Source organism: Garra rufa, chromosome 11 (genome assembly GCF_049309525.1).
Source record: "Garra rufa chromosome 11, GarRuf1.0, whole genome shotgun sequence".
NCBI lineage: Eukaryota > Metazoa > Chordata > Actinopteri > Cypriniformes > Cyprinidae > Garra > Garra rufa.
The window spans coordinates 17431331-17454031 of record NC_133371.1 but is presented as its reverse complement, the minus strand read 5'-3'; the positions used below and the strand labels follow the sequence as shown (position 1 = coordinate 17454031).

Here is a 22701-nt window from a genome sequence, read left to right as displayed (position 1 = left end):
ATTTAGTATTCCAGGGTTAGAGCAAACAAACAGTCTAAACAAACAACAATCAGCTGTTCACTAACATTTAGAGTTGTGTGTGTTTCAAAGACGTGGCTGTAAGCCATGTTCTCATTTGTTATTCTCCAGGCCGTCTCAGGTTAAATCTGACAAAACAGCAGCAAAGTCCTGTCGTCACCGAGAGGATGCACGGCAGAGGAAAAGAGTCACTCAGGACACACCGATCCTGTTTGCCCTGTTTAATATATTTTAGGGAGGCAATGCCAATGCAGGGGACATTTAAAAGAACTGACACTGTCAAAAGATGCAGTGTTTCTAGGTCAGCTGCTTAAATATATTGTATGACTTACCACCCAGGTGAATTAACTATGTAATTAATTCAATTAGCTTGATTAAATGTGATCACTGATTTGTCATTAAAACATAAATCAACTGAATGATTATTTCAGGAAGAGGGGACCATTTTTAAAGAAATAGTTCACCCAAAAAGAAAATTCTGTCATTAATTACTTTCCTCATGTCATTTCAAACCTGTAAGACCTCTGTTCAACTTCTGAATACAAATAAAGATATTTTTTGATCAAATTTGAGACCTTCCATAGACAGCTAGAGTACCACCACAGTCAAGACACAGAAATGTAGGACGTTGTTTTTGCTACCGTTGAGAGACTAACAAACCCCCCTAGTCAGATCCCTAGTGAACTGCTCTCTGACAGCAAGTGCGATGAGTTTGCTTCCTTCTTTTCTGAGAAGATCAATAATATCAGAAAGACAATTAGCACACCCTCAAGTTATGCAGAGGTCAGACAGATTCGACCGCAATTTCAAAAAGAAGTCATTATGTCTACTTTTGAAGAAATCCATAGCAACATTTTGGAAGAAACAGTACAGCACCTCAAATCGTCAACCTGCCACCTTGACACACTTCCCACATCTTTTTTCAAAAGTGTGCTTAACTGTTTAGAAGCAGATCTTTTAGAAGTGGTGAACACCTCACTTCTTTCTGGGACTTTTCCAAACTCCCTGAAAACTGCAGCTGTTAAGCCCCTTCTGAAAAAGAAAAATCTTGATAACACCATACTGAGCAACTATAGACCAATATCAAATCTTCCTTTCATAAGCAAGATTATTGAAAAGGTTGTTTTCAATCAGCTGAATCACTACATAAACTCAAATGGATACCTGGACCATTTCCAATCTGCCTTCAGACAACATCATAGCACAGAGACAGCGCTCATAAAGATAATAAATGATATTCGCCTAAATTCAGATTCTGGCAAAATATCAGTGCTGGTACTACTAGATCTCAGTGCTGCGTTCGACACTGTCGATCATAACATTCTTCTAGATAGACTGGAAAACTGGGTCGGGCTTTCTGGGATGGTTCTAAATTGGTTCAGGTCATACTTAGAAGGGAGAGGCTATTATGTGAGTATAGGAGAACATAAGTCTAAGTGGACGCCCATGACATGCGGAGTCCCACAAGGCTCAATTCTTGCGCCGCTGTTGTTCAGCCTGTATATGCTCCCACTAAGTCAAATAATGAGAAAGAACCAAATTGCATATCACAGCTATGCAGATGATACCCAGATTTACCTAGCCTTATCGCCAAATGACTACAGCCCCATTGACTCTCTCTGCCAATGCATTGATGAAATTAACAGTTGGATGTGCCAAAACTTTTTACAGTTAAACAAGGAGAAAACGGAAGTCATTGCATTTGGAAACAAAGATGAAGTTCATAAGGTAAATGCGTATCTTGACACTAGGGGTCAAAAAGCAAAAAATCAAGTCAAGAATCTGGGTGTGATTCTGGAGTCAGACCTCAGTTTCAGTAGCCATGTCAAAGCAGTAACTAAATCAGCATACTACCATCTCAAAAACATTGCAAGAATTAGATGTTTTGTTTCCCGTCAAGATTTGGAGAAACTTGTTCATGCCTTTATCACCAGCAGGGTGGACTATTGTAATGGTCTCCTCACTGGCCTTCCCAAGAAGACCATTAGACAGCTGCAGCTCATACAGAACGCTGCTGCCAGGATTCTGACTTGAACCAAAAAATCAGAGCATATTACACCAGTCCTAAGGTCCTTACACTGGCTACCAGTTATGTTTAGGATAGATTTTAAAGTACTTTTACTTGTTTATAAAGCACTCAATGGCCTAGGACCTACATACATTGCAAATATGCTCACTGTATACAAACCTAACAGACAACTCCGATCACTAGGATCGAGTCAGTTAGTAATATCAAGAGTTCACACAAAACAAGGGGAATCCGCTTTTAGCTATTATGCCGCCCGCAGTTGGAATCAGCTTCCAGAAGAGATCAGATGTGCTAATACATTAGCCACATTTAAATGCAGACTGAAAACTCATCTGTTTAGTTGTGCATTTATTGAATGAGCACTGTGCTACGTCCGAACAGACTGCATTATTTTATGTATAATAATTTTACTGTGCAAATTAATTTTAAAATCAATTTTTCAAATCATCTTAAATGTTCTTAAATTCTCTGATTTTATTGTTGTTAGTGTGATAACCATTTCTACTGTTTTAATTAATTTTTAAATAAATTTTAAAATCATTTAAAATGTTCTTCTGTTTGTGTGATTATTATTTTAAATTTTTATGACTATGATTTTTATGCTATTGTGATTTTAACTCCTCTTATGTACAGCACTTTGAATTACCATTGTGTATGAAATGTGCTATATAAATAAACTTGCCTTGCCTTGCCTTGCCTAAAATAGTCCTGATGTGACATCAGTGGTTCAACTGTAATTTTATGAAGCTACAAGAATACTTTTTGTGCACAAAGAAAACAAAAATATTCACTTAATTCAATACTTCATTCGTCTCTTCTGCCACCATTAATGAGAGTCCTATGACACACACACATGTAGGAATGCACAGGTAGAAACACACGTGGATGTGTCAAGGTAATCTCATTAATGGTACCTACGGTGACATGGAGGAGAAAATTTGTTGAATAAAGTTGAATAAAGAAAAAAACATTTTTGTTTTCTTTGTTCACAAAACGTATTCACAAAACTTTGTAAAATTACAGTTGAACCAATGATGTCAAACTGACCATTTTAACAATGTCCTTACAACTGGCCTGAAAAAAAAAAAAAAAAAAAAAAAAAAAAATATATATATATATATATATATATATACAGTGGTGTGAAAAACTGTTGGCCCCCTTTCTGATTTTTTATTTTTTTGCATGTTTGTCACACTTTAATGTTTCAGGTCATCAAACTAATTCAAATATTAATCAAAGATAACACAAGTAAACAAAACATGCAGTTTTTGAATGATTTTTTTTTTTTTTTTTTTTATGAAGGGTAAACAAAATCCAAACCCACATGGCCCTGTGTGAAAAAGTGTTTGCCCCCTAAACTTAATAACTGGTTGGGCCACCCTAAGCAGCAACAACTGCAATCAAGCGTTTGCGATAACTTGCAATGAGTCCGTTACAGCACTGTGCAGGAATTTTGGCCCACTCATCTTGGTAGAATTGTTGTAATTCAGCCACATTGGAGGGTTTTTGAGCATGAACCGCTTTTTTAAGGTCATGCCTTAACTAGGACTTTGATTAGGCCACTCAAGTCTTCATTTTGTTTTTCTTCAGCCATTCAGAGGTGGATTTGCTTGTGTGTTTTGGATCATTGTCCTGCTGCTGAACCCAAGTTCGCTTCAGCTTGAGCTCACGAACAGATGGCCGGACATTGTCCTTCAAACACTTTTTCACACAGGGCCATGTGGGTTTGGATTTCTTTTTCCCTTCATAAAAAAATAATTGTGTTATATTTGATTAATATTTAAATTTGTTTGATGATCTGAAACATTAAAGTGTGACAAACATGCAAAAAAAAAAAAGTAAAAATCAGGAAGTGGGCCAACACTCTTTCACACCACTGTATATATATAGGATCAATCAAACAATTTTGACTTGTTGAAACTTCATTCATTTATGATCTTAATTTACATATTACAATCTTTTTTTTAATCTAACAGTCTGCCAATTTTTTAAATCAGGCCACTAAAGGTGCTGGCAGAGAAATGAGAACATTTCAGAACTTAATATTTCTCCTCTGCAATATAACACTGAAATCATTCTTTTAACGTTTCTGTGCCTTGACTGTGGTAGTACCCTTGCTGTCTTTGAAAATAGTGAAATAGACGTGAAAATAGACGCATTTTTAATGGCCAGATCTTTAGGGTCAGAATGCTCTCAAATTTCATCATAAATATCTTAATTTGTGTTTTGAAGAGAACAAAGGTCTTACTCATTAGGAACGACATAAGGGTAAGTAATTAATGACAGAGTTTTTATTTTTGGGTGAACTATCCCTTTAATTTGGTTAGGGCATCTTTGCTGTATTTTAAATATTCCTCTTCACATAATCACTCTCATTAGAAATTATGAGATGCACTTCCTTTATTTAAGATGTTTTAAGATGTTTATGATTTAGAATGAATGTAAAACTGGCATCTTACAGACGTCTGTCAGATGTTTGTACACAGCAGATGCTTTCCAGATCAAGGGATCTCTAACAGATATCTTGCAGACGTCTGCAAGCAATCTGGGAAATTTGATCTTACGATCATCTCTCAAATATATGTACGTGGGATTCATAAAATGAACGTACGTACAGAAAACTCTTTCTAATGTGAAATCTATGTATCGCAAATGATCTTGAACTTGTGTGCAACTGTATGGTTTGTAAACAACTAATTAATGTCATTAACATATAAAAGATCACCATTATAATCCAAATCCTTTAATTTAGAACAGCGAGCTGCAAGATCATCTTGCATTTTAAAAAACCTGCAGTACTCTGACAAGAGAAAGTGTGTACGTCTGCTCGGACCCTGACGTTACGCTAAGCACTTTTCCACGTCAAAGCCATTTTTTTACAAAATTGGCAAGGATTTAAGCGTACGCATACGCTACACTCTTAAAAATAAAGGTTCTTCTCGATGCCATAGAAGAACCTGTTTTGTTTAAATGGTTCCATGAAGAACCTTTAACATCTGAAGAACCTTTCTGTTTCACAAAATGTTCTTTGTGGCGAAAGAAGGTTCTTCGGATTATAAAAAGGTAAGAAAGAGATGGTTCTTTAAAGAACCTTTGACTGAATGGTTCTTTGTGGAACCAAAAAAGGGTCTTCTATGGCATCGCTTGAAGAACCCTTTAAAGCACCTTTATTTTTAAGAGTGTAAGAGCAAATCTGTGCGTACAGACGCTTTATAAAGGAGACCCCTGGAACTATTACTAAGATCACAGTCACATTTATTTTTCACCTATACAAATTTGCGTATCATACACACATCACCACCAGCTAGTGATTTATAGGTAAAAGGGTGAGTTAGCCTAAGAGTTAGGCCCATTTTTTTAACTGTAGTGTGATATTTAAGATGCACATAACATGAAGCAAATTTCAAACCTCAGGGCTGCATTTCCGAAAAGCTTCACATGCAATGCTTTTAAGAAACAAACCCAGTTTAGCTCTAGAAAAACTCAATTTCACATCACTTTTTCCGAAATTCAAACTATAAAGTCGTATAGTATAGTAAAATAAAGTAACATGATTGCAAAGCTGGAGGTTTATTCTGTGTGTCAAGGTGATTGAAGTCTCTTACACCAAATTGGTGGCTCAATGAAAGGGTCACCATTACAAATGCAAAATTTGATTTACAAACTCTTCTTTATGACACTTTACCAAATTCTGAATCATCCATATTCAACTCCGTTTCATTACATGCAGTTGTCACTGGGCAAAAGCAAGCAAAAAATGTTTTGCCATTTTGGTCCGCTTTTACCTGTTTAATTTCACCTGCTCACTCAGTTCCCTAATGAACAGCACTTGTTTCCTTTAATTAATTCATTAATGCATGTTCTGAAAATCTTATACATATTGTGTTGCTGATCTGAATCTGAATCTAAATTATCAATAAAGTGGACTGACTTGCCTTAATGGGGTTCCTCTTGTTGTTTCATCCCATTCATAACTCCTTTGTTTGGGATTCATTTTTAACATTCACAACTTCACATCATTATCAAGGACCAAATATTTGTATTCCACAGGGAATTAAATCCACCTTGTGCACCAATCATTTTAAACAGAGACTGCAAAGATAGTGAATACAATTGTGTCCAATTATCTAAATGAATCAATGACCTTTAGATGTGCATGAATAATGCATGAGCTTACATGTCGCAGCCAAAGATTGGTCTCCATAATCTGGTTCACCTCATCCTGTGGAAAAAAGGAACAAAGAGTATGTAAGAGTCCCAGACAAATCACCTGCAGGGGAATAAACACGGCTCTAGATTAATATTTTAGAGCTTAGAGAAGAAACATGCTGTCATAAGCAATCATTCTCCAGGCGTCAGTCTGAACGGGAGCAACCGGAGCCTCCGTGTCTAACAGATGGGCCGTGTTTGGATGGAGAGCGAGGACCACCTGAGTCCCGTCGCCTGAAGGAGCATGAAGATGCACACAGGACCTCCAGCTGCCCATAAACATGATTGATATGTAGATCTTAAAATTAGAAGTCTTACATTTGTGGAGCTTTTCTTCAATGCTCAAAACTTTGAATTCTCACAATCCCATACAGCAAAAAAGTATATATTCTAAATATATATATTTACATATAGATAACCATATGACCATTTTTAGTGTATTTTTTGACAATATATTTAAAAATATATAAATATTTTTATACGCATTCCAAAAAAAATGCCCTCCATATATTTTTAATCTAAGAAAATACGTTCACATCAGGGTTATTACAGTTAACTAAAACTATTAAAAATACACAAATTAATAAGAGTTCATTTGCAAAAAGAAAAATCATTTGTTTTCATTGTCCATTTCAATTAATCTCAAACTGCAGTTGGTTTATTTTGATATAAAATAAAAATAACTAAAAAAATACAGCTAACTATAAAACACAATAAAAACATGATAATATTATAAAAAGCATGATTTTTAAATAAAAAAAACTGAGTTATCTGTTTTTGCAAATAAACTCTTCAAATTAATTAATTAATTAATTAAAATGTAAACTATATAACCTGTTTTTTTTTTACTAAGGCAACATTTCTAATTTTCATTTAATACTTAATGTACTAAAATAACTAAATCTAAAACTGAAACAAAAATTAATCAAAACTATATAGCTATATTTAAAAACTACAGAAACGAATAAAAATGACAAAAACACAAAACAAATTACTAAAACCATAGGATTATTAAATTTTAAATTAAACAAGAAAATGCAGATTAAATAAAATAAATAAAGATAAAATATTATTTGCAAAAAACATTAATAAAAAACTATAATGAAACTAAAATAACTGCATGTGTTTCATTTGAAGAAAAACTTTGTTGTCTACAAAACATGTGAACATATAACACACAAGAGTAGGCTGCTAAGATTGAAAATCTATTTCCTGCCACTGTAATACATTTTGGATTATTTTTTGGTATATGACGTTTGATACTAAACATATTTTCAGTTTCAAAAATATATTTAATGGAGATTTACTGTTTACAACACATATAAAAAATTCATTTTGGCCTGAAATAAAATATTGAGGATGAATCAAACTATTTTGACTTTATTCATTTATGATCTCAATTTACACGTTACAATCTTTTTTTTAAATCTAACAGTCTGCCAAATTTTAAAATCAGGCCATTAAAGGTGCTGGCAGAGAAATGAGAACATTTCAGAACATAATATTTCTCCTCTGCAATAAAATACTGAAATCATTTTTTTATGATGTTTTTTTGTTGTTGTTTGCGTTTCCATTCCCCCCAAAAAGCATTAAATGATCTCTCTAAACTTTAAAGCATAACAAGCGGAATGCATTTATTGCATCACACAAACCTTAACATCATCAAGTTTAACAATGATCAAGAGAAAAGAAAAAGAAAGAAAGCTTGATAGACACTGCTTTTAATAGAAGTGAGACATTCTCAGTGACTGAGGTGGAGAATAAAGAAGGAAGACGTGAAGAAGACTAAAAATTCACCAGATCATGCGCTCACACGGTCATTCATGCTGACGGATTGATGCGTGTCTGAGGTCAGAGCTAAAGCGCAGAGACTTTGAAGCTCTAGCCAATGAAACTCAAGCATGAGTGAAACACTCGCTCTCTGAAGAGACCCAGCCTCATCATGTAGCTAATAGATGACTGATAGAAACAGCAGACATTAGAGATTTACCCAAGAGATTTCATCTAAAACTTGGGTAAATAACCCTGTATTTGTTCTGTTCTGGACAGGCACTTACCACTTTGACGAGCTGTGACATGGACACTTCAAACTGGACGATGACGGGGTCAGACACATTCTCCACCGGTCTGATGTACTGGTTATAACTGGAAAAGATGACTGAGAATAGCCTGTGCTCGGCCTCAGAGCCACAAACCCCTGAATCTGGACCAGACACATTCAGTAAAGCACATCATTTTTTTTTTTACTAAGAAAACATGCATCACCAGAGGAGAATCAACTAACATTTAGTATATTATACAACTACAGAATCTTAAGTTGCTAAAACATGCATTACTTACTATCAATTTATCAAATGAAGAATAAAACAAAGTGATTCATCTTAAGGAGACAATAACACGAGATAATGTAAAATAGAAATTGTCACATTTTATTGTAGTGAGCATCAATTTCAGACTCATTTTCTTTACAATATCTTGCTTTTGTTTTGATCTAACACATAGATAGAGCTGAATTCAAGTAAATTGGGTCACTTTTTTCACCGAGTTGGACTATAGGGGGGAAAAAAACTATTATCCTGAATTAAACTCTAGCTAAAACCATGATTACAATAAAACATGTTCATCACAAATGTGGTTAGAACGTCAGATTTGATTATGAGATACATGAATGCATATAGACATGTTTAATTGTATATGTTAAACTGGACTAGGAATAATGAAAACAGATGCTGTTTTATTTTTTAATTTATTTTAAAAAATTATCTGCGAATTTATCTCTGTTGGGCTCAAAAGATTTGTGTTAGACATTTAAAAATGCTGTTTTTCACTGCAAGGTTTCATTGTGAGAGCGTGTGCCGCTATTGGGGCATGTTGTCACAAATAGTCAGCGTGTGTTATAAACCGACTTTTTCCTGCAACCGAAACAAAAATGTATTTAACGATTGAAAACCCAAACTACGCGAATCACTATAGACTACGGTCAATAAACACTTCGAATCGTTCATTTTGCCTGTCTGTTGTTATGTTTTCATGGCTCGGGTCGTTGACAGACAACAAACACAAAATATTTCAATAAACAGCAACAAGTAGCCGAAGATCGGATCAGGGTCAGTCTTGCTTTACTCACCCGACAGAAGAAAAAACAGAAAGTAGCAGGTGTGGAAAATGACGACAGGTCTGGTTTTCATCGTACAATCCGGAAAACTGACAGAAGATTAATCCAAGAGTGTAAACGCGGGACGAAGGAAGGCGAGAGAGCAGCGGCGAGAGACTGAGAGAAGCGCGGATGGAGAGTCGAGCGCGAGCTCGAAAAACTAGAGAGAGAGAAAGAGAGAGAGTGACAGAGAAAGGCGAGAGCGCGCAGCTGTCAGTGAAACAGCACACGTACAAATGTACTAAAACTTCGACCAACTACAAGTTAACTGGATTGATTTTTTTTTTTTTTAATCTAAACTTAATGGTGTAATGGGCATTTTTTTCCAGTCATCTCAAAGGAAAAAGGTGTCCCGATTTACCTTAATGAACCCCTACTTCTATTGACATGCCATCTTAAAAACGCAACGCACATTATGCGAGACACAGATTATGGTAATATAATGTGATTATGACTTAGTTACATGATAAAGCACAGGGACATTTAATAGCTGAAAAGCACATTTAATACTGGTTGAGAACTTGAGAGACTAGAGAGTTTTGAGAAAGATCCAAATAATAGCCTACATTTGTGACCCTGGACCACAAAACCAGTCATAAGGTTAAATTTTACAAAACTGAGATATATACATCATATAAAAGCTCAATAAATAAGCTTTCTATTGATGTATAGTTTGTTAGGATCGGACAATATTTGGCCGAGATACAACTATTTGAAAATCTGGAATCTGAGGGTGCAAAAAAATCAAACCTTTTGAGAAAATCACCTTTAAAGTTGTCCAAATTAAGTTCTTAACAATGCATATTACTAATCAAAAATTACATTTTGATAGGTTTACAGTAGGAATTTTACAAAAAAATCTTAATGTAACATGATCTTTACTTAATTTCCTAATGATTTTTGACATAAAAGAAAAATCAATAATTTTGACCCATACAATGTATTTTTGGCCATTGCTACAAATATACCCCAGCGACTTAAGACTGGTTTTGTGCGGTCCAGGGTCACATTTGTCTGAAAGCGTCTGTTTAACGTGAGGAAATTAACATAGGGAGATCATTCTGTTTTCCATGTGTTATGCAAAGTATAACCTAATAAACACAAAACTACGTCAAACTTCATTACCTGTGTATTTTTCAAACCACTTTTCCTACAACTGCTAAATGTGTCTTTGTCTCAGTCATATTACATGGACTCTAATGTTCTCTATCCTTTCTAAGAAATGGTAGGCGATGCATGTTTCAAATGTCTGATGATTCAGACTGATGTTCCACAAACTCCATAACTCTTGCTCCCACAGTCCAACATTGTCCTATATGTAATGAATGAAATGAAAATGAAAATATTAAACCTCCAACACTATTATATAACAACATTTGACACTATGTAAAGAGATGATGTATTTTGTGAATGAAAGTAATGCCCTGTTGTCTCGATTAGAGGTCTCACTCAAATACAGAAGAGTTGCATGGATTCGCTCTGACTGTGAGTGAAAGACACAGATATAGCCAGCAGGTGGCGCAACACATATAGTGATTCACATGAGTCCATCTCAGGTCAGATCTGAATGTGCTTTCAGGTGAACACAAGGAGAAACACAGAAGATAAGAAATAAAATGACAAAGCTAATAAATGTTTGACTACCGAACACACTGATGCTGAAGAGAAGATTTGGAAAATTAAACAAGGGTGAACAGATGATTCTTGCTCTTCAACCAAATCAAGCATTCAGACAAGAACAGACAAATTTGTACTGATTTGATTAAGACTTTGACAAAATGGACATGAATGGCTGCAAATGTGATTAAATATTACATAATATCAAGACCACTGAAAAATAAAACAAATATTAAGTAAGTTTTACAAGAAAATACTATTTTAATCTCACTACTTCACAATTTCTTGTTTAATTCAGTGTTACTTGTTATTTCCCTGAAAAGTGGGGGGAAAAAGTGACTAACAATGGATCAACCAATAAAGAGAGTTGCTGGGCTGGGTTATCTGTTGTTTTCTGACCAATGGCAGACAAGGAGAGTGAAACCAGTTTGAAGACAATAATAAATTCTGCAATTCAATTTGGTGCCACTTGAGTTTCAAGCGCTTTGCAGTCATATTCTGGGTCAAATGGTTGCTGATGTGATGAAAACGCTCTGTCACATTATTACAATACAATAGTATATTGTGTTGTATTGTACAATGACTGTATCACTATGAGAGTAGTGTTTAATGCTCAGACGATTATTCAGAGCTTTATGTCTTTGAGTCGGGTTATATAAAGCAGCAGTTTATTCAGATCTCTGGCTCCAGACGAATCAGCTGGGCCTCACATCCCGTCCCGTCTGGACAGCTCCGTGCTGGGCTGCTGGATGGCAGCAGTCTGGTTCTGGAAGAGCGGTTGGAGGAACAGACCGAGCGTTCCCACCACACAAACAATCACAAAGATCCACAGAAACAAGCGGTCCACCACCATGGCCACATACTTCCAGTCCTCGATTACCTGTGGACACGCAGATGCACAGACATTGGCTCATTAATAAACCTATTGACCTGTTAGTGCACTAATAAGGGACGAGGAAACAGATTGAGGCAGAATGAGTCAGAACACAGTGCTGAGCATCCGCTATTGACCAGCGCAGCCACTCCATCTCTCAGACTGCTGTCCTCTGCACTTTTTGATAGTCACTATTATTCAGCGGCTCTCTCTCCTCCAGAGTGATTTAAGCACACGATCGATGCTCTTACAATGTGCTTTGGCTAAAGCGTGAGTGTAACCTCTGCTTTATCCCACCTCTGTTTGCTAATTGTGTGTCTGCTAAATAAATGCTCTTTGTTGAATTGAAATGACATTCAGATTTTGCTGTATAATCCTGTCTGTACATGTAAATACACAGAATTACAGCAAATGAAACAGTTCATCCACTACAGTCAAATCCATGACTCATTAGCACTTTCTTAAAAAAAAAAAAGTAATTAAGACTTACAAACTCAGCTTCTTGGTTTAAATCTGACAAACTGAACAAATATTTTACGTTTAAGATTGATGAGGGCAATTATGGCTTGCGATTTATTAGTGAAACTATAAAAGGCATGAAAGGTCTAAAAGCCATCAATGCCACTCAAGAATTATTAGGATGATATGAAATTACTGACAGGTATAGGGTCAGAAATACATTAATTATTACTTTTTTAAAATAAATAATAATGCATTTGTTAAACAGATCAAAAAATTGGAATAAGAAGTCTTACCAAGGCTGTGTTTATTTGAAATAGAATTAATTATAAATTATAAATATCCTTACTGTCATTTTTTATCAGTTTATTACATCCTTAATGCTGAATAAAAGTATTCATTTATTTACTAATTTATTTTTTATCTTACTTGAATGGTACTTTTGAATGGTAGTATAACACTGTTTCCACAAAAATGTAAAGCAGCACAACTCTTTTCAACATTAATAATAATCAAAAATGTTTCTTGAGCAGCAAATCAGTATATCAGAATACTTTCTGAAGGATCATGTGACACTGAAGACTATGTAACTATGGAACATAAAAGAAGATAATTTCAGAAACATCTCAGTTTTTTTTGTTCATATAATGAAAGTCATGGTGATCAGAACATCTTTGTTACCACCAGTCTACAAAATACTGTAAGTTCCACAAAAGGTTTGAAACAACATGAGGATGAGTAAACTATCCCTTTAATGTTTTTTTCTTTTCTTTTCTTTTTTTCTTTGTTTTAATGAAATATTCTTAATAAAAAAACAAAATCTGCCAGCAGGTGGTGGTAAATGTCTTGGGTCATTTACTCTTTCGATTTGATTCGTTCAAATGGCTGATTCATTCAGGAATTGTAACACCCCCGTCATTCTGTCTGTTTTGGTTTGTTCCGTATGCCCTTATTTGGAGTTCCTGTTCTCGTCATCAGTGTATCACAGTCACCTGTCTTTGTAATTGGCGTCCTTTAAGTTTGTATTATCCGGCTTAAAAGTGATAGTTCACTCAAAAATTAAAATTTGATGTTTATCTGCTTACCCCCAGGGCATCCAAGATGTAGGTGACTTTGTTTGTTCAGTAGAACACAAACAAAGATTTTTAACTCAAACCGCTGCAGTCTGTTAGTGATTTAATGGCAGTGGATGGGCACCAAATCTTTGAAAGTGAAAAAAACAAAAACATGCACAGACAAATCCAAATTACATCCTGCGGCTTGTGATGATACACTGATGTCCTAAGACACGAATCGGTCTTTGCAAAAAAAAAAAAATTGAACAATATTCATATAATTTTTTACCTTTGATAGACAGCAATGTCCAACTCAGCTCAGCATCAGGTGCATTACCTGTGTACGCGTTCTGGCCCAGATGGATTTGCGCAAGTAAACATAATTTTTTAGCTTTAAATCAGTTTGAACAATCAGGATAAGCACAAGTAATTACCATTTTGAATAGCCGCTATACCCACAATCTCTGTGCACAATGAGTGTCGTATACACGCGACAGATTGCTTCCAGCGTTTGCGTATACTACGCCAGAGTGTGTACACATGTACTGAGCCAGATGCTGAGCACGCGGTCCGGACAGTTGTTGGACATGGCTGTATATCAAAGGTAAAAAATTATATAAATATTGTTCTGTTTCTCAAACCGATCATTTTGTGTCTTAGGACATCAATGTATCGTCACAAGCCGCAGGGTGTAATTTGGATTTGTCTGTGCATTTATTTTTTGTTTTACTTTTAAAGGTTTGGTGCCCATCCACTGCCATTAAATCACTAATAGACTGCAGCGGTTTGAGTTAAAAATCTTTGTTTGTGTTCTACTGAAAGTCACCTACATCTTGGATGTCCTGGGGGTAAGCAGATAAACAAAATTTTCATTTTTGGGTGAACTATCCCTTTAAGGTTACTTTGATGTGTACGTGTGTTGGTCGGAGACACAATTCTGCTATGGCGTCAAAGGTAATATGTTCTCTGCAAAAACACATAATATAGTGTTTAAAATGTAACACAATATCAAGTTCTCATTTACTGAACTATTGTATAAAATCACATTTAAACTTGTGATAGATCGGGACAAAATCAGCACTCGTGTTATATTGCTCTTGCTGCTGGTTTGATATCATTTGATTGGTTATGTTATGATATGTTAACGCTTTAAACCTAGTACTAACATTTCACAAGTTTACATTTTTACTATATTTTTGATCAAATGTATGGAGCCTTGGTGAGCAGAAGACACTTTAAAAGGAGGTGTATGAGAAAGTGTATCTGGGAAACAATTAAGTCACTCACACTTTGATCGTCATCATTTCCCATCATGTGGTCAGCTACATAGCGAACGCCATCCACAGCCTCCTGAACCTCAGATCCCCAGACTGGAGCAGTCCTGTTTCCTCTCAGGTCCTGTGTTAAGTTGTGTCCATTAGGCAGGAATTCTGTAGGCCGCAGATCTCCTTTCCGAGAGCCGTAGTTGAACTCGAGCTGAGGTCCCTTGTTGTAAATGTGTCCCGGTGATGAGAGAGCTGATGCTGAGGATGCGGCCAACAGTGCAGAGGCAGACGACGTCAAGGCAGATTTGCAAGGAGCTGCAAGGCCTAGCAGAGAACCGGAGTCTCGCAGGCGGCGCTTCTGCCGAAGGCGCTGACGGGCTGAGTTTCCACGGGGTCTCTGCATAAACAGCAGTGCTGGGAGTTTGACCAGGAACACCAGCTTGACCCAGTCTGGCATGCTGTGTGTGCTCGGAGAGCGATGGTGAACATTCAGCACGCATACACTCGTAATGATAGAGAATGTGACCAGCACCATGGTGAACATCAGGTACTTTCCTATCAAAGGAACGTCCAGGGATGTGGGCGGCACGATCTTGGAAATCAACAGGAGGAAGACAGTGAGCGCTAGCAGGACAGAGATGCACAGCGTCATCTTCTCGCCGCAGTCCGACGGCAGGTAGAAGACCAGGATGGCCAGCGAGGTGATGAGGACGCACGGGATGATCAGGTTGATGGTGTAGAAGAGTGGCTTGCGTTTGATGATGAAGTCGTATGTCAGGTCCACGTAGGTGGGGTCCAAAGCGCTGACCGTCCTCCTGCCCGGCAGAGCCAGGATGTCCCACTCACCGCTGGGCGTGAAGTCATCCATGCTGGCCACCTCAGACTTTAGCACTAGATCGATCTCAGTGTGATCGTACGTCCAGGATCGGAACTTCAGAGTGCAGTTCTGCTGGTCGAAAGGAAAGTGTTTGACCTCAATCTTACAGGCGCTCTTGTATATTGCAGGAGGAAGCCAGGCAATGCTCCCATTAAACAGGACGATGGCGTTGGTGAAGACCGTCACCTCATATGTTCCATCAGCACTACGGAACAGAATATCAGACATGTAAGATATGTTATTACTAGAGGTGCATTTTATATATAAAATCATACAAATCATACATATGTAACAAATCTCTTAAAGGAAGTGCTCCTAATCTCAGCTTGTTACCTGTATAAAAGACACCTGTCCCCAAAAGCAATCAATCAATCAGATTCCAAACTGTTCACAATGGCCAAGACCAAAAAACTGTCCAAGGATGTCAGGGACAAGATTGTAGACCTACACAAGGCTGGAATGGGCTAGAAGACCATCGCCAAGCAGCTTGGTGAGAAGGTGGCAACAGTTGGTATCATTATTCGCAAATGAAAGAAACACAAAATATCTGTCAATCTTTCTTGATCTGGGGCTCCATGCAAGATCTCACCTCATGGAGTTTCAATGATCATGAGAACAGTGAGGAATCAGCCCAGAACTACAATCTTGTCAATGATCTCAATGCAGCTGGGACCATAATCACCAAGAAAACAAGTGGTAACACACTACGCCGTGAAGGACTGAAATCCTGCAGTGCCCGCAAGGTCCCCCTGCTCAAGAAAGCACATGTAGAGGCCCGTCTGAAGTTTGCCAGTGACCATCTGAATGATTCAGAGGAGAACTGGGTGAAAATGTTGTGGTCAGAGGAGACCAAAATCAAGCTATTTGGCATCAACTCAATTCGCCATGTTTGGAAGAGGAGGAATGCTGCCTATGACCCCAAGAACACCATCCCCACCTTCAAACATGGAGGTGGAAAAATGATTTGGGGGTGTTGGGGGACAGGACAACTGCACCGCATCAAAGGGATGATGGACGGGGCCATGTATCTTCAAATCTTGGGTGAGAACCTCCTCGCCTTAGCCAGGGCATTGAAGATGGGTTGTGGATGGGTATTCCAGCATGACAATGACCCAAAACACATGGCCAAGGCAACAAAGGAGTGGCTCAAGAAGAAGCACATTAAGGTCCTGGAGTGGCCTAGCCTGTCTCCTGACCTTAATCCCATAGAAAATCTGTGAGTGAGCTGAAGGTTTGAGTTGCCAAACGTCAGTCTTTTAACCTTAATGACTTGTACAGGATCTGCAAAGAGGAGTGGGACAACTTCATTATGCATGTGTGCAAACCTAGTGGCCAACTAAAATAAACGTCTGACCTCTGTGATTGCCAATAAGGGTTTAGCTCATGTTTTGCGAAGGGGTCAAGTACTTAATTCACTCATTAAAATCATATCAATTTGTAACATTTTTGAAATGCATTTTTCTTGTTTTTTGTTGTTGTTATCCTGTCTCTCACTATTCAAATATATCTACCATTAAAATTATAGACTAATAATTTCTTTGTCAGCAGGCAAACATACAAAATCAGCAGGATATCAAATAATTTTTTTCCTCACTGTACATTTCTGGTGGCTCATTTCTAGCTAGAGCCAGTTTCCGTTCAGTTTCTGGTTATTATCTACTTCAGCCTGCAGCATCTGGGTTTCTTGTATCATCAACACTCGCTGGCATCACTCACTTGTTGTACAGCACTATATCAGGCAGCCAGATGTGTCTGGAGGGGATCCGAAGCTTGTCGATTCCCTCGTACTCTGCCGGGTCCCACGACAGTCGATAATCATTCCAGTTCTGCAGATAATATTGCAATTGTCTTATTATTTCATATATGAGCTTTCCCAGACCAGCCACAATTACACGCTTGATTAGCAGTGTGATGAATGGACGTGAGCGCACTGATTATTGGACAGGACTCGCAATGGATAAATTCAAGATCAACCACAAGGACATCAGAGCTGATGATGCTTTAATTGAGTATTAACTGACATTTGATAAGCCTCTGACACTGACCTGAGTGAGCCAGACGTTTGTTGTCATAATCTGTTCCCTTTCATTCTGGAAGCAAAGAAATAAAAACACATAAACACACTGATAATACCACTAATACTGACTTCGGAAACATTTTATAAGTGCAGTGACTGCAGATATTCTAACATAGAAATGTGACATTCAATGAAACAGCATCTTTACAGCATCATTATCCCATAGTCACTGTGATCATAATCATTTCCTCACAGACTTGAACTTTGCAACTAATAGATTATGACAACTGAATTTAGGCAATAGATGAAGAACATTAAAAAAAGTATTCATACCCTTAACTCAGTACTTAGCAGAAGCACCTTTACAGCCTCAAGTCTTTTTGGGTTTAATGCAACAAGATTTGCGCATCAACATTTGGCAATTATCTGCCATTCTTCGCCTCACCTCTTCACCTCTCAAGATCTGTCAACTTGGATGGAGACTGGCAGACATTTTAAAGTTTCTCCAGAAATGTTTGATTGGTTTCAAGCCCGGGCTTTGGCTGGGCCACTCAAGGACATAGTTGTCTATAAGCCACTCTCACTGTGTGCTTAGGGTCATTGCCCTATTGAAAGGTGAACCTTCTGCCCAGTCTGAGGTTCTGAATGCTCTGGACTGGGTTTCCATTAAGGCTATCTCAATATTTTGGTACATTGAGATTTTCTTCTACTCTTACAAGTCCTTAAGTTTTAAACTTCTTCCATTAAGGTTAATGGAGGCTAGTTGTGAATTAAAATGTGAATGAACATAACAATATCTCTGCACAGGTCTCATAACTTATTGAAATGTATTTTGAAATCTCTCTGATTAGCCAAACTTTTAGGCCATTGATATACACTACAAAACCACAGATATTGACATTTTGATTGCTGTCGAGGTCCGGTTTTGACTCACCACACTGATAAGCTGTGCCAGAGAAACCTGCAGGACAACCGTCACTCTCTCGGTCCTGTTCACCGCCGGTCGGATCAGCTTATTATAGCGCTCCTTACCCAGAAGCCAGTTCATCAAACGCTCCTCTGAGTCTGCACAGACTCCACCTGCAGACCACCAAAAATACATCAGAACAGTAACAGCCAATTTCAGCAGATGGTTTGGTTTCTGAAACATGAAGACGTCCAGTTTTTTTAAATGTTTTTAAAAACCTTTTTTCTTGAGACAAGTCATAAAGGAACATTTCAGTTTGTGTTTAGCAAACATTATGAGAATGTCACTTTTGAAAGTTCTCTGAACTTTCTGAAACAAGTAGTAACATTTAAAAAACGCTAGACGAATGTTTAACTAAAATGTTTCAGAAAAAAAAAAAACATGAATAATGTATAATGTATATACATGTTTGTGTGCTAATGTTTTGAGAACATTATTAAATAAAGACCAGATAACTAAAGACCAGGTAACAAAAATGGTTTGTACATAACTTTAAGAGAATCTTAGTCAGATACATACATTAGTCAAAGTTCTGAGAATGTTCCTTGTTAGCTTGATAAATCTAGACATATCAAAGCAGGAAATATAGAGGTCTGTGTCTAAGATTCATAAACCAGATGTTCTGTGTATCACGATTGTAAGGTAACTGTATTGGTAAAAATATTACACTGGGATGCAGCACTGCATTTTAAGTTGTGACCTAGACTCATGTCCACCAAAATGCTCAAAAAGTCAGATGAATGGCAACTTTGAAAAAGAAATGATAGAATTTTCACTCTTAGATAAACATGTGATTTCTGAAAATACAATGGTGGTAAAGCATGTTGATAAATGTTATCTGTCAGCTAAAGTCTCGCTCGCAGTGTTGACTGTAGAAGCGCAGCAGTAGTTTAGAACGAGTTGCAGAGTCAGCAGAACACAATCACAATCAACCAGAAAACCCTCAACATCAGACACATGCAGTGTGAAGAGCATTAAATCATCAGCCAATAGTTTAATCTGCCACAGAGATTCATTTCTGTAGCTAATTGTAAAGTCTGTAAAACCCCATATATTTGATTTAGTACAGCTGTCATATGGTACATATTTCTGTTTCTCTGATCATGTAGTGCAATGCAATCATGTAGATCAATTGAGTATGAGGATGTTTATCTCTCGTCACAGTAGAGAGGAATAATTAAACATTAATGGACTATACAGTGGTGGCCAAAATTATTAGAACACTAGTATTTTCACCAGCTAAAAATGGTTTTAAGTCAGTTATTTCTATATTTTGCTGTAGTTTACATTTCCAAACATTAATTTTGCCATTAATTGTAATAATCCAGTGAGATTTCTGTTTCCACAAGGAGTCTGACAACAGCCAGTGCTCCACACATGTCCCCAGTCTGTCTGGAATGACATTAAGAAACAGAACAAACGGAGACAGACTAAATCCAGAAGAACTGTGGCAACATCTAAGATGCTTCATGAAACTTACCTGCAAAGCTACAGTATTGTAGCAAGTTCATTTTTTCATTACACTCATATAAATAATGCTGAGACAGTGTTTTCTTTGGCACAATCTAATCTGACTCAGGACAACACTCAAATGAGTTTTTATTGGCGTCCAATAAAATAATATTTATTACAAATCATTCCTACGTTTCTGCACAAATGGTTAAATTTATTTTCAGTATGCTTCATCATCTTTTTTGGAGATCATACAGCTCTAATGAGGTGCTGCACCCAACACTGTTAATGCAGTATAAAAACCATGGACTAATCACTGAGACTTGCAGCTTTAATTGTGATGAATTAATGTTAATGAGCAGTGATCTGCGTTAAATTAGAGACACCCAGAGCTACACTGTAAGCACTACCTTTGTAATGCTGATTAAAGAAGCACAAAACACAAGAAATGAACAGCAGACCCACAGGAACAAACAGACAAAGCAAAACTTCGGTACAAACACAGATCTGATTCAAAGTGATGATATGAAGAACCAGCAAAAACCAAATACAGCAGAAAACACTAGATGATTTACCAAGTATCATTACCAGAAAAAAAAACTGAAATAAAATAAAATATTAAAAAGTAAACTTCTTTTATTTTCATTTTGTTTATTTGATGGACTAAAGACTGTCCCATAATACTAGTGGAACCCATCAAAGCCTGTTCTCCTTAACTGGAGGATCCTCTAATGGGGAACCACAGGTCCTCCACAAGCAGTCTACAGTTTTAATGCAAAAGCTGGTCACATGCAGGTCCATTTAAGGACATACAATCCCAAAATCATGAGCATGCAGCCAGTGTGATATTTGTTAAATGGTTTTATAACCACAGGCTGTCCTTAGCTGTAGACAAGAGACAGAGCCACACCCAGCCAACATTTGTATGTGGGGCCCATGTGGGTTTGAAATGGGCTGAAAAATGGGCCCCATGTAGGATTGTCCGCGGGTTCCATAATGGCCCTATGTTAATTGCCCACATGGATATCATATAGGATTGCACTCGCCACTAGGTGGGACCTAACTGGGCAACATGCACAAGACCCACATGGGTCCCAGCTTTAACCCAGCTAAGTTTTATATGTGGGGCCAATGTGGGTCTTAAATGGGCTGAAAAATGGGCTCTATATGGGATTGTCCGCGGGTTCCATAATGGCCCCATGTTAACTGCCCACATGGATTTCATATAGGACTACACTTGCAGCTAGGTGGGACCTAACTGGGCAACATGCACAAGACCCACATGGGTCCCAGCTTTAAACCAGCTAAGTTTTATATGTGGGGCCAATGTGGGTCTTAAGTGGGCTGAAAAATGGGCTCTATATGGGATTGTCCGCGGGTTCCATAATGGCCCCATGTTAACTGCCCACATGGATTTCATATAGGACTACAATTGCCGCTAGGTGGGACCTAACTGGGCAACATGCTTAAGACCCACATGGGTCCCAGCTTTAAACCAGCTAAGTTTTATATGTGGGGCCAATGTGGGTTTTAAATGGGCTGAAAAATGGGCTCTATATGGGATTGTCCGCGGGTTCCATAATGGCCCCATGTTAACTGCCCACATGGATTTCATATAGGACTACACTTGCCGCTAGGTGGGACCTAACTGGGCAACATGCTTAAGACCCACATGGGTCCCAGCTTTAAACCAGCTAAGTTTTATATGTGGGGCCAATGTGGGTTTTAAATGGGCTCTATATGGGATTGTCCGCGGGTTCCATAATGGCCCCATGTTAACTGCCCACATGGATTTCATATAGGACTACACTTGCCGCTAGGTGGGACCTAACTGGGCAACATGCTTAAGACCCACATGGGTCCCAGCTTTAAACCAGCTAAGTTTTATATGTGGGGCCAATGTGGGTTTTAAATGGGCTGAAAAATGGGCTCTATATGGGATTGTCCGCGGGTTCCATAATGGCCCCATGTTAACTGCCCACATGGATTTCATATAGGACTACACTTGCCACTAGGTGGGACCTAACTGGGCAACATGCACAAGACCCACATCGGTCCCAGCTTTAACCCAGCTAAGTTTTGTATGTAGGGCCAATGTGGGTCTTAAATGGGCTGAAAAATGGGCTCTATATGGGATTGTCCGCGGGTTCCATAATGGCCCCATGTTAACTGCCCACATGGATTTCATATAGGACTACACTTGCCACTAGGTGGGACCTAACTGGGCAACATGCACAAGACCCACATCGGTCCCAGCTTTAACCCAGCTAAGTTTTGTATGTGGGGCCAATGTGGGTTTTAAATGGGCTGAAAAATGGGCTCTATATGGGATTGTCCGCGGGTTCCATAACGGCCCCATGTTAACGGCCCACATGGATTTCAAATTAGATTGCACTTGCCACTAGGTGGGACCCAACTGGGCAACATGCGCAAGACCCATCTTGTTTCCAGATTTGGGTACTACAAGGTTACGACATGGGCTGAAATACGGGCTGTAACTGGGATTGTCCATGGGTTCCATGCTGGCCCCAGCAACTTATGCATGGGGCCAAGCTAGCAATCATCTGGGTTCCATCTAAAATAATATCAACACCACACAAATACATTTTTAAGGATTAAAGCACACAGTGAGATTAAAATATTTTCAAATTTAAATTTTATTGAAGACACACAAGGACAGCATTTAAATAAGCAGATTAATGTCAGAT

General features: G+C 37.9%; 1 protein-coding gene across 1 annotated transcript; it reads right to left on the bottom strand.

Annotated features, from left to right (window-relative positions):
- Positions 1-11733: 11733 nt before the first annotated feature.
- LOC141345247 (neuronal acetylcholine receptor subunit beta-4-like) lies at positions 11734-18724 on the bottom strand. The gene is made up of 5 exons (XM_073850132.1): positions 18509-18724; positions 17603-17647; positions 17274-17383; positions 14703-15762; positions 11734-11907 (listed from the first exon to the last, which is right to left on the bottom strand). Exons 1-5 carry the CDS (start codon positions 18722-18724, stop codon positions 11734-11736), a joined length of 1605 nt encoding a protein of 534 aa, XP_073706233.1.
- Between the last annotated feature and the right edge of the window lie 3977 nt (positions 18725-22701).

What these genes read in the sequence shown, in the direction of transcription:
- LOC141345247 (XM_073850132.1), bottom strand. Translation starts at nt 18,724, where the DNA reads ATGTTTCAGAAACCAAACCATCTGCTGAAATTGGCTGTTACTGTTCTG. An exon ending in TGGCACAGCTTATCAGTGTG is followed by an intron (nt 17,648 to 18,508) that starts GTGAGTCAAAAC and finishes CTTTGCTTCCAG; the next exon opens with AATGAAAGGGAACAGATTAT. An exon ending in GAAATGATGACGATCAAAGT is followed by an intron (nt 11,908 to 14,702) that starts GTGAGTGACTTA and finishes GCGTGTCCACAG; the next exon opens with GTAATCGAGGACTGGAAGTA.